The sequence below is a fragment of the Oncorhynchus gorbuscha genome, linkage group LG02, assembly GCF_021184085.1.
Source record: "Oncorhynchus gorbuscha isolate QuinsamMale2020 ecotype Even-year linkage group LG02, OgorEven_v1.0, whole genome shotgun sequence".
Classification (NCBI taxonomy): Eukaryota; Metazoa; Chordata; class Actinopteri; order Salmoniformes; family Salmonidae; genus Oncorhynchus; species Oncorhynchus gorbuscha.
This window is the reverse complement of record NC_060174.1, coordinates 18059794-18072319: the sequence shown is the minus strand read 5'-3', so window position 1 is coordinate 18072319 and position 12526 is coordinate 18059794. Positions and strand designations below refer to the sequence as shown.

At 40.5% G+C, this 12526-nt stretch overlaps 2 protein-coding genes across 6 annotated transcripts in view; both read right to left on the bottom strand.

The window, feature by feature from the left end:
- The window catches only part of LOC123998153 (CREB-regulated transcription coactivator 1-like), a 37414-nt gene extending 36281 nt beyond the window's left edge, over positions 1-1133 (bottom strand). The window contains exon 1 of one of the 2 annotated variants that reach the window (XM_046303126.1): positions 936-1133. In XM_046303126.1, coding sequence (XP_046159082.1) covers positions 936-1061 — 126 coding nt within the window. In that variant the 5' untranslated portion in view covers positions 1062-1133. The remainder of the gene's footprint in view (positions 1-935) is intronic. The other variant, XM_046303135.1, reaches the window with a different exon arrangement.
- Positions 1134-2697: 1564 nt separating this feature from the next.
- On the bottom strand, positions 2698-11383 carry klhl26 (kelch-like family member 26). Of its 4 annotated transcripts, none has more exons than XM_046303094.1 (4): positions 11092-11382; positions 9574-9725; positions 8201-8383; positions 2698-5754 (listed from the first exon to the last, which is right to left on the bottom strand). In XM_046303094.1, the coding sequence occupies exons 3-4, from the start codon at positions 8380-8382 to the stop codon at positions 4173-4175; spliced, it is 1764 nt and encodes a 587-aa protein (XP_046159050.1). In that variant the 5' UTR covers position 8383; positions 9574-9725; positions 11092-11382; the 3' UTR covers positions 2698-4172. The 4 variants fall into 4 exon arrangements, with proteins under 4 accessions (XP_046159050.1, XP_046159059.1, XP_046159042.1 ...); XM_046303103.1 differs by lacking the exon at positions 11092-11382 and adding an exon at positions 9819-10037; XM_046303086.1 differs by lacking the exon at positions 9574-9725 and having other exon boundaries at positions 11092-11381.
- Between the last annotated feature and the right edge of the window lie 1143 nt (positions 11384-12526).

The following is a 12526-nucleotide window of genomic DNA, read 5'->3' as shown; positions in this document are numbered from 1 at the left end:
TTCACCACCATACTCCTTTCAATAATTACTTAATGATTTATTTCACCAATTGCTTTAATAATGAATTGCATGAAGGATGGATTAAACAAAGGCCTGATTTGATGGGGATGAATAAACAGGCTAACATGAACATTTGATACAAACCAGACTGATTATTGACAGTAACCAACTTTGCATTACACATAATGAACATCTTCAAGACAAGGAAGTAAATCCCATGTTCTCCATCTCTGCCGTCAAGGCTTCGAAGTTTCAAATCTGTCAAACCTCAGCATGCATATACACGTAAATGCTGCGGGATTATTGGTGCTGTCGAAGATGGTTTGGTACTTTGTAAATATGCAAACCCATTGCATGGCGTGCAAAACTGAATTGTGAATTGTCAAAATGGCTAGTCAACATTACCGTTAACGTTGTATGTATAGCAAGTGACGCTTTAGTTTACAGGTAAACAATTAAAACGTTAGTCAGTGTCAAACGCACCAGTTTGAGTCGAACTGGTAAACATGTTCAGTCTTCATTGCAATTTCTAGCGGTTAAATCTCTAACTTACTACACGGAATCTTTTGATGTATGGGAATACGAATATGACCAGGTGCTTGCTAGCAATAACCTAGCTAGTTTTACCTGAGCTTGCCTGGGTGCCTACCATAGCAAACATCAAAGACAGCTCACGGGATGGTTGCGGTTAACAAATTATAAATGCTGGCAAAGTAACGCCCCAATCAATGATGGTTATCAGAATACAAATATTTAGTTTTAATTGCGAGGGCAGTCAATCGACCACTTATGTTTGCCACTACCAGCTGGCTAAAAACAACTTCTAATAAAAACGTGCTGCAGTTAACGTTAGCTAGCTAACCTTAGGTTACTGACAGTACAGCAGTAGCTAGCTAGCCTAGCAGCAGAATTAATAAACAAAACAAGGCACTTACCCGTGCAGCTCTAGTAATGTTTAGGTCTTTCATCACCTCTTCAAAAGCCGCAGTCTCTTCGGCCTGTTTCTGATTATGTAAAGCGATTTTCTCGCTAAATTTACGTGGATTGTTTGAACTCGCCATCTTCTGCTCTTCTTCTCAATGGGACCTTACGCACAACGCTTGGATACGATGGTTTTGTCGTCATTACGCGCTACATGTTTCTATTGCATTTCGTGGAATACAAATGAGCATTGTCACATAATTAAATCAGGAATGAACTTGTGTAGGCCTATTTGATTTGTATTACGTGCTCTAAAATCTCAATGACATTTGTTTAAAGGGATAGTCCACTCAAAAACGATGTACATGTCAGCACGACATCAGTCAAGTTTAAGATAGAGCATTTCAGTACCGAGCAAAAACTGTGATATCCGATTTTTCATAGGAAAGGTTGATAAAAGGAAAACAATCTATTTCTTGAAGTTAAGGTTAATTAAAATAAACTTAACATCTGAACACCACAATGACCTGGGTACTGAACAAGGTACTGGATCACCAGAGGATAACCCACCTGTCTGGAGCAGCACAGTATACTTAGACATTCAAAGTTCTTAACATTTTCCGGATTGACTGACCTTCATGTTTTAAAGTAATAATGGACTGTTATTTCTCTTTGCTTATTTGATCTGTTCTTGTCATAATATGGACCTGGTATTTTATCAAATAGGGCTATATTCTGTATACCACCCCTGCATTGTCACAAATGCATGAAGAAAGAAATTCCACAAATTATCAAGGCACATCTGTTCATTGAAATGCATTCCAGGTGACTACCTCATGAAGCTGGTTGAGAGAATGCAAAGCTGTCAAGGCAAAGGGTGGCTACTTTGAAGAATCTCAAATAGAAAATATATTTTAATTTGTTCAACACATTCTTGGTTACATGATTAGATGGGTTATTTCATAGTTTTGATGTTTTCACTATTATTCTATAATGTAGAAAAGAGTACAAAAAAACCCTGGATTGTGTAGATGTGTCAAATTTTGACTGGCACTGTATTTTTTTTGTAAAAAGCAAGATATTGCTCTACCAAAGTTTATATAACTGTAGTGGATAGATCACATCCTTGGAACTGTATCAAGGTCATGATGTACAGAGCTGAACTGAAATACACCAAATGTATCAGTTACCCAGATACAGTACACCTATAATTGACAGGAAAGTCAATATTGGGATTCATGTCTTTCGGTCATGACCTTTGTGACATTTAACAATGGAGTTGCACAGTATTTTGCAGTGTATGTATAAATGCAGTGTTTGGTCAAGTAGCACCTCCATATAATCCATACATGAATTATTAATAATAATAATAATAATATATGCCATTTAGCAGACGCTTTAATCTTCGTCTCCTGTAAATCATCTGACATACTTTTAAAACATGAAGCTCTGGAGCAAGGGGTTCTCTCTATACCTTATTCAAATGAATGTTCTGTAAAACATCTACCGAAATGACAATTATACCGATTACCAATCACAAAATATTTGCACAATCTTCATTTCACATCTGTATTACAGTACTGTATAAAAACTCATAAGATGAAACATTGTGTGGCCTTCTATTTCAGTTTCACTGATCGAAAATAAAAACTGAACTATGATTGGGTATAAGGATTAACTGGTCTTCAATTTACATTAATCTGCCAATCCATTAACATTTTGTAAGTCTTTATAAAATGATGCATTCCACCATTGAGACAACACTTGAATACCTTTTTCAGTTCACGTAACACCTTTAATTAAAAGTTATACATTTGGATACAGAAAAGTCTACATTCTCATTGGATTACAGTGAATTCCACTTATAATGCACTTAATAGATAACTATGTGCTTCCGAGTTGGACAGACAAAACATCACAAAAACCCTGTCCCTAAGGCAAACAGGTGACATTTTCAGAACCAAACATTTTAACGCGTGCCATGTTGTGCTTCCAAATAAAATTCAGCTCGTCTCAGCATTACCAACAGTCTAAAATCAGTAAAAGCCACATTAGTTTTGCATACAATACTCCTCATAAAACAAAAATGCTACCATCTGCACTGTACTAAAATAAGAAATACACTAGGGAAAATAATCACATATCACTGCTTGTGTGCTGTGCTGTTCTTTCCATCTATGCCTTTACTTTGACCCTTACGTGAAGTTCAGCCCCTTGCGACCAGCTCTTTGAGAATCACAGTTCTGTCAGGACTGGATAAGTGAAAGCTGTATGCTTGTCTAGGTAAAATTAATTACCATAGTGCTCATACTGATGCTGTCCTTTTATGTAGGAGCTTGGAGAAAGAACATGGCACCAAAATATATCTGACCACTTGACCAGTTTCCCCCACAACTAAACACTGCAGATGGACAAGACAAAAGCACTTCATTCTGATCTACAGTATATTGATTATACACAGTATAAGAGACTTCAGAATATTCAGGAAGCCTACCTAATACCTACCAAAGGAGCACTAAACACAGATGTTCTCACACACTTACACAAAGGAGTTGAAAAAAATGATTACGGTGCCATAAGAGACATATTAGCTTGTCAGTTTGGAATACACATTTCATTATGATGACTGTGTAAACATCTCCAGTCAATTGAACAGCCTAATGAGCACATCACCATACACAGCAAAAACCGATGTTCTGAAAATAAACATAAAACATTAGGAGAGTCTTCTTAAGTCTATCACTAGTTCTCAAATGGTCCTAAACAGTCAAATATGTCATCCAATATGTTGTAAAAAAAATATTTTTTACATTTTCTTTTATTATTTAAATGAATATACTCAATTAAATAATCAAAACATGCTTCCTTGATGCATGGCACAAATTTAAAAACTATCCTGCAAATCAGCTAATAGGTTTTGACTGTGGGTAGTGTTTTAAGTATTGCTTAAAATACCCTAAAAGCGAGTTTGTACCGGAAAGCTAACACTTGTTTTCCATTAAAACTGCTCATTACAATGCAGCACATGGACCTCAACCATAGGATGGAAAATGAAGTAATACACTGTATATTATAGCAAAATAGTATTCCTATTTCCACTTATTCCCTCAAACACACACACCCACCCACATCACATCAAAATTACCACTAATATTTCAATAGTTTATGTAATGTGCCATGTTTGTATTAATTTGACAGCTCAACAGTAAGAATGCATGGAATCAAATTGTCAGTCTCTTTGGGCGGAGGGATTACCGTTGCGTGGTGGTTTGTGGAAGGATGATCGGCGTACACGCAATTCCTGCAAAAGACTCAGGAAAGTGCAAATCCCTCTCCCATTCATCAGTCTCTGTGTTGTACACTTGTACAATGCTTGTGACATTATTTAGATGCCAATTGTACCCTCCAACGATATAGATCTTGTTATCCAACAAGCAGCAGCCTGCCTCAGATTGCCCTGTTCGCATGGGGCTAACAGTGGTCCACTGGTCATTCTCTGGAATATAATACTCAACTGCCAGGACGTCAAAGCAGCGATCCACATGGTCCATGCGACCGCCCAGGCAGTAAACACGGTCTTTGGCACTGATCATAGCATGAAGCACTCTGGGCTCGTTCATAGGCGATTTGAAATCCCATTGGTCAGACGTGGGGTCGTAACAGTGCAGGGTTTTCTTATCATCCACTGAGACACCGTAACCCCCTGAGATGTAGAGCTTGTCGCCACAGGGAGTTCCTGCATGGCCCCAGATTCTGCGTTTTAGTGGTTCCACGTAGGTCCACTCGTTTTTCTTAGGACAGTAGCACTCTACGGACGACAGACTTCCAGATCGGTTGCGCCCCCCAGTGGCGTAGAGTTGTCCTTGAAGAGCGTTGAGGTGGAACTGAATACGCCCCTCCTGCATTGGCTGGATACGCAGCCATTTGCTCAGGTGTGGGTCGTAACGGAAGCAGATGTCCACTGCCCCTTCACCGCTGCGGTATTGCAGGTGCTGCCCGCCGACTACGTACACAAAGTTGTCCAGCACTGATACACAGGCGTGGCTGGATCCTGTCTCCATCTCCGTTAGTTCCTTGAACTGACGCGCTGCAATGTCTGGGAGATAGAACACCTTACTGCTCACAGTGCGATCGTTGTCAGTGTAGGGTGTCCCGCCAAAGGTAATTAGCGAAACCACGTCGGAGCGGATCACGGTCCGCGGGGACTGCATCTTGTGCTGACGGAATGGGAGGATCTGGTAGTTGAAGGCCTCCAGGAGGTACTGCCTGCACAACACGTCCTCCACCATGATGTCCACCGTCTGCACGCTGTCCACCAGCTCCGAGGAGGGCATGAGGGGGAATCGCACGTGGCAGAGGACCTCGTTTACACCGGCTCGGCGGGCCTCATCGTGCTGCAGCCAGCGGATGGCAGCGTGGAATAGGTCAATCTCGCTGCAGTTCTTCAGCTTGTTGCTCTGTAGGAAGAAGACCAGGCGCTCCATGGGGATGTGCAGGAAGTCTTCCTCCTCTGCAATCTGCAGGAAGTGGCGGAAGGTGAAGGTGTCCACAGACTCCTTGAGGGAGGTCAGGTTGAAGGTGGTGGCCATCTGGCCGATGTTCAGGCAGGTCTCTACGCTCATAGCTGACTTGAGGAATTCTTCGCAGAGGTCAACGACTGGGACCATCTGTAGAAAGACTGCTGCTCCCAGTACGTCTTGAATGCAGTCCAGGTCAAGCGTGACCTCTGCGCTGTAGGCAAAGTCAATTATGTGTTTCAGGCCACGGGCAGACAAGCCCTTCAGCTCAATGGTTTCCTGGTTTGACTCCCTCATGCCTCCAGTGAACATGGCTCTGTAAGGCAAGTGAGAAAGTAATTTAAATAACTGTCATTATGTTAAACTTGTTTTATTGATTTCCTCCCATTCAAAACAACATTCATCCTATGTAAATTAGACAATGAACAACAACTCCTCTACTTGCCATGTAACATCAGGATGAGAACATCAGATTATAAATTTAAACATATGTGACCGACTGGCTCGATCTTACGTAGCAACATTTTTAATTGTTTTTTTAAATATATATTTTTAAATTGGATAAAAGAAGAGACTCACAGCTAGAAAAGTGTAAATCATACACTATAGTTGATGAACAATGGGAAAGTAATTCTGCTTTGGAAGTTGATAAACTTGTAACCTCACTTTTGAGAAAATGTTTTGGTACCTACTGGAGAGCTCTTCTTTGTCTACACCCATTCAGCGTCAGCCTCACATGTGGATAGTGTGTGAACATGTACTAAACAACCAAAGATTAAAAGACTATAGGCTGGTTTATACTACGAGTGGGTTCGTAAATTTTATCTGGAGCACCAGAGTGTGCTCTGGGCGTTCGTAAACTCAGAGCATTGTCAGATTGTCCTTTCGTAAATTCAGAGCGTTTCGCTCTCGGAACGTTCAGAGTGCACACTGGACGCTCTGGCCGAGGAGTATGGTTGATCCGAGCGTTCTGGCCTAACAACAGCAGTCAAGCACCCAAGCTAACGGGCTAACGTTGGCTAGCTACTTCCAGACACAAATGAGAGAACAGCTCACTGACCATTTTACTCGCCCTAGCAGAGCTGGTTTGGCTGTTTTTATGTTATCCAGAGCGTTGGTGACTGCAACTATGCTGCTGGCAACGATTTAGTTACGCTTTTTTTTTGCTAACGTTTACTGACACAGGCCATATTCAACGGGTGTTGAGCTTTCGTAAATTTGTCAGTTATTATGCGCTGTGGCACACTCAGACGAGACTGCATGGAAATCGGAGTAGATAAAGTGAATTTACCAGCTACGTCTATTGACAGTTGTCACAGTGACATCATGAACACTATTTAAATGGTTACTTGCATAGCTAAACAATGAACCATAATCCCAACTCATAACGTTACTAAACCCTGCATGAATCTGCAGGTAGCTGACCAACCAGGTTCAATGTTAGCTAGCTAACTAACACTAGGCTATAACTAGCAATGCAAATGGCTCTGAGATATGAATAATATTACTACACAGATCATAGATGTAACGCTAGCTAGCCAGCTAGCTAACAGAACACTAACTTGAAATTAAAACTTTGACAAAATTAGAAACATGTAATATCTGAAAATATACATTTACATTTAAGTCATTTAGCAGACGCTCTTATCCAGAGCGACTTACAAATTGGTGCATTCACCTTATGACATCCAGTGGAACAGTCACTTTACAATAGTGCATCTATATCTATATCAGTATACATGGATGGACGCTTCTCCCTCTCTGTCATAGATGCCATAGTTGCCCTTAGTTTGAAGATGTAATCCGGAGACAGCCTTCTGTGTGTTCTCTTTTGAACTCCGTCTGCATATTTGCAATCAAATGCCAGATTTTTCTCCATCTCCATATTTGCAATCAAATGCCAGATTTTTTTCCATCTCCTTAGCTATCCTACTCTTAATTCCACTGATTTCAAAACTTGGTCCTCCAGAAAGTGGAGAGCAACACTTATGCAGCTCTACTACGAGATATCTTAAAAAAAAAAAAAAAAAAAATTAAAAGCTGTACTAGAAAGGATTACCTACACATACTGACCAGCTCATGATATAGACAGAAGCCCGCTACATGGCAGACCAATCAGAACTCTTCTCTTGGCATGTCCAGCCCACTCATCATCTCAACCAATCTTGGCTAGCGATTAGGTTGCTGTCTTTTTCCATGGCTAAACTAACTAGGCTCCTAACTTAATTTTATTCGTATTTACAGATGGCATACAAGTTTGTTATTAAGGTACAATGAAAGTTCACATGTTCAAGAAGGCATTTCTGCCAAAAAACACAATTAGATTTTTTTTAAATGAAGTTTACGTTCAAATGACGCTCCTGTGAAGTAGTGACACGCGGCATACGCCTAGTTTCCTGAAACAAGTTACATATTCACATTATACACCTGTAATGTTATTATATCCCAACCTATCAGTTCCACATACTACAACAATTACTCAGTTTTCTCTCTACCATACCTCATCTGACTAAGCTTTTGATGTATCAATTATTTCACACCAAAGACTAATTTACCAACACAGCCTCTCAACACTCTTCCCTTCACCTCTACATCTGTATGATGATTTGATTTGTATATCTGACTTGACCTGGGTCTCTCTTTCCAGGTCAGTGCATCTCTACAGTCAAAAAAATACATCCAGTGTCCAGTTGTCTCAAATCAGTGCAGAGGAAAGGAGATGAAGAGCAGAAGCCATGTCGGAGAGACAGCGTCAGTCTCACCTGAAGTAGTCACTGCAGGAGGCCAGCACTGCCTTGTGAACCTGGAAGCGCTCCTCATTGATGGCCAGCACCACATCCAGGAGCTGCCCCTGGGCTCGCAGGACCGACAAGCCCTGTAGGAGAGTGGCGCTATGGCTTGGGGCTGAGAACGTGCAACGCAGGGAGCTATTCTTGTTAGCCATACTGCAAGAGAAAAGGCCCATCACTGTCAGTGTATCAGAATAGGATATTTTAGAAAAAATGTAAGTTAGACTCAGCGAAATTACATTGCCACGAGCAGCACCGCCGATATTGAGATGAGCAAGATACAAGACTTTGCTCTCACACAGTCACACAAAGCATCTGCGTATGTGCACTGGTTCACTTCACGCTGTTCACAGCATGGTAGCCAGGGCACCAAAACAATGGAGAAGTTGAGCCTCGCCGCGCTTCAACGCTCTTAGTTGTTGCAGAAATTGATCCACTATGCTGTTTACTTTTTGCATCTATGCCATATCGCTGAGTCTACCTTTAAGCTTCTAGGATGCTTGTCAGAGTTTACTGATGTTGTTGTAGCATTAGTGACAATAATGAGCTCTTGCTCTCCTGCACTTTTTCCATTTGTTTTTCCCAGCAGCTGCATCATTACCCTCCTCCCAACTATTTTCTCTTGAATTATTATTATTTTTTAACCTTTATTTAACCAGGCAAGTCAGTTAAGAACAAATTCTTATTTATTTCTTACAAATTCTTATTTTCAATGATGGCCTAGGAACAGTGGGTTAACTGCCTGTTCAGGGGCAGAACGACAGATTTTGTACCTTGTCAGCTCGGCGATTTGAACTTGCAACCTTTTGGTTACTAGTCCAATGCTCTAACCACTAGGCTACCCCTATTCAGCTGCTTCATGGGGAAAAAAGCTTTATTTTCTATTCAGAGCGCACAACCTCTGATAATGATGATATCCCTTAAACACGGAAGAACATCTTTAATTGTTCACCACTGTCACGCCACTTTAATGTCACTAGATTTGACCGTCTCCATGGATCAAAGCCACCACTGAAAAGTTGTTTACATATATTTGTAAGATGTTTCCAATGTATTTTTAAGATGTATCATCAAAATGGAGTGGATTAAATTCAATAAGCCTAGCCATAAAATATGCTTATTTGATGCTGACAAGATAGGGACTAGTATGTAGCCCATTCATAGATGCCAGCTACCATTAGCATCTATCCATGAAGGTATCTTTTGGCTGGGGGAGTTTTAAGAGCCCCGATGCTTGTTCTGAACGTTAACATGCATCGCTTGCGCTACGGTTTTGGAAACATAAGTAGTCTTTCATATCAGTGAGAATTCATTTTGAAAAAACAAAAGGTTACATTTCTACACACCTTTATAGGGTTAGTGTTCCCACACGGCCATATCTCCATGTTACAGTGCTTGTTTTACGGAAGACAGAGGCGACAACCTGTGCTAATTAGCTATCTAGCCTGCTGGAACACCTGTGTGTAACATGCTGAAAACACCGCCCACGTCACCTGCGCTGCAAAATAAATGTACACATACATGTTATTCAATCATTGCACCCACACTGATCACAAGCATCTGCGTAGCCAGGCGCTAAAATAGAACTCACTGGAAGTCCCGACTCTCCCATCTCATTGTTTTTAGGAGCATATACCCTCGTGGGTGATTGAAAGATTAACTGAAGTCCACACTCCAGTCGGTTGTGGTAATGCACCTTATAGTTGATTGCAAACCGCCATTTAAAGTCCAAAGAAGAGGCCTGAAGGAGGAGAGATTACTAGAAACAAACTTGTTTGAACCTTTTATCTATGGATTAATTGTCAGAGTAGAGGACCTTGTGCATTTCAGGTAAAATAACAACCCAATGTTTATATCCCAGGACAAATTAGTTAGCAACAGCAAACTAGCTAGCTAAATTGCCAAATGTTTAATGCTTTTTGACCTGTCCCCAAATTAATATAGTTGGTTCAGACTTTGTTTTGACATTTCAACCTGGGTGTCCTGATTGTGTGTGGTGTGGATGGACAAAAATAAACATGTGCGTGTTTAGCGGTCTGGTCAGCATAACTGGAGAGGAAGTGTTGCAGAAATGTAGTTAGTCAGCTGGAGACACACAGCAGTATGGATCTGACCTGCTACAGTAGGTGTGTATTTTTTTATTTGAAAGATTATTTCTCATTGATATGAAAGATACCTTTACAAAAAAAGATTGCAGTTTTGAAACTGCAGTAGAAGTGCAATAACTGCATTAGACTGTGGTTACACTGCAAAATTACTGCTTCCAAAAAAACGGTGTTATTTTGGAATTAAGTATTTGCAGAATACTGGTGTTATACTGTACTCAGACAGCACTCTTTTTCATAAGAGTAAGTTCGATATATGTTTCGAAAACCGTCTCGCAATCTATGAATCTTGACGTTTCTAAACGTTATAACAAAGCGTCTGGATTGTAGTTCACATGGTCCCATTGGTAACGTTAAAGGGTGCTGAGAACCCTTGAGACAGTTAATGTATTGGTTCTCGAAAGTAAGGGACTATGCACCGTGTTGCGCCGTTGCACCTGCTAGATTAAACTTTAACTATGAATGTAAATGTTACGAGAGATTGACAAACATATTCCTAACATTCCTTCTTACTCGATACCTTGTCATTGGAAACATTTACAGCCTTCCATTGTAGACTACAATGGATACAATGTACAGTGAATTAATCCATCTGCAACGATGTGAATATTAATGCAAAAAAAATGACCAGTGTATTCAATGTCCTGATGATCCAAGCGAATGCCTCATATTTATCTAATTCATTCCGTATCCCTAGCTGCCCTTTGGTCAAAATACAGTTTTCCCATATAGATTTCCCCACTACATTGCCATCCTCACCTGTTCTGTGGACGATTCGAGGCGAAATCCCCACCATCTGACTCCGCCATCTTCTAGCACCGTGCTGTATGCAAAGGGAATTATTCGTAAATGTAGCAGTGGGTCAAAGGCATTACTGCCCCGTTCATGACAAAATAAACTCATCAATCAATCCTATCGACCTCTAACTATTGAACAACATATGGTGCCTTCCCCCGTGCTGAAAGATGTTGACCTCTGCACCAGATGGAAATGTCCTGTCGTGCGCTGTGTACGACTTCAGTTTGTCGGGTTTGTGCTGAGCCCATGCGCTGCTTCTGTTCACCGCTAGGATGCGCTGAGATTACAATACCGGTCATTTCAATCACTTTGGGACATCTTTCACATAACTGGTGTATTTTGTCAACTCTAAGTACAAAACTCTAAACAGTTGTAATATCCACTATATTATGTTCAGAACCTTTGCTTGTGCATTCATTGAGGGTTCACACATTTTTCACCGCTGAGTCAATCATGCAAAATCAGTTTTCTGTGAAATACCATGACAACATTTTGTTTTGTCACCAATACATCAGATAATGATAGACTCACAATTTAGTCATTTTCACTACCATGTAATCCAATATAAAAATACAAGATACACATTTCAAAACTGTTGTTTTCGGAGTGATGAATATAATAAATAGGAGAGTAAATATATTTTTCCATAGTTTTGGACTATAACTTGACATGTGTAACAGTATAATTTTAAACCGTCCCCTCGCCCATACCCGGGCGTGAACCAGGGACCCTCTGCACACATCGACAACAGTCACCCTTGAAGCATCGTTACCCATCGCTCCACAAAAACCGCGGCCCTTGCAGAGCAAGGGGAACTACTACTTCAAGGTCTCAGAGCAAGTGACGTAACCGATTGAAACACTATTTAGCGCACACCGCTAACTAAGCTAGCCGTTTCACATCCGTTACACATGCACAATGTTGTATAATTTGTATCCAATGGCAGGTTGTGCGCATGTTGAGAAAAATGTCAGTCTTACATTTGAATTATCCTTATACAGTAAATACTTAGGACAAATCCTCAGACATTGGAGTATTGTAAAGCAGTTGGCAACTGTAAAAACGTAGCATGTGTTGAATGCCATTTCAGCCCCATGCAACATTGTACAAGATCACTTTTTTTTACGTGACTTGTCAACTGATACTGTATCGCCGTCTCTCTGCTTAGTGTATCAATGAAATTCAGGTAAGTGGGATAGGTATTTCAGCAGTGCATTGTACACTACAATACAATTACAAAATGGTTGCACATTTCTGACCTTTATTTCACTAATTCGTTTTTTGACCAAACAGATCAGCGCTAAAAAAAAATTGTATGTGAATAGAGCTGATTGGTCAAATGACCAATTAGTTTTTTTTTTAAATCTGAATTTGGCTGCCCTGTGTATACACAGCC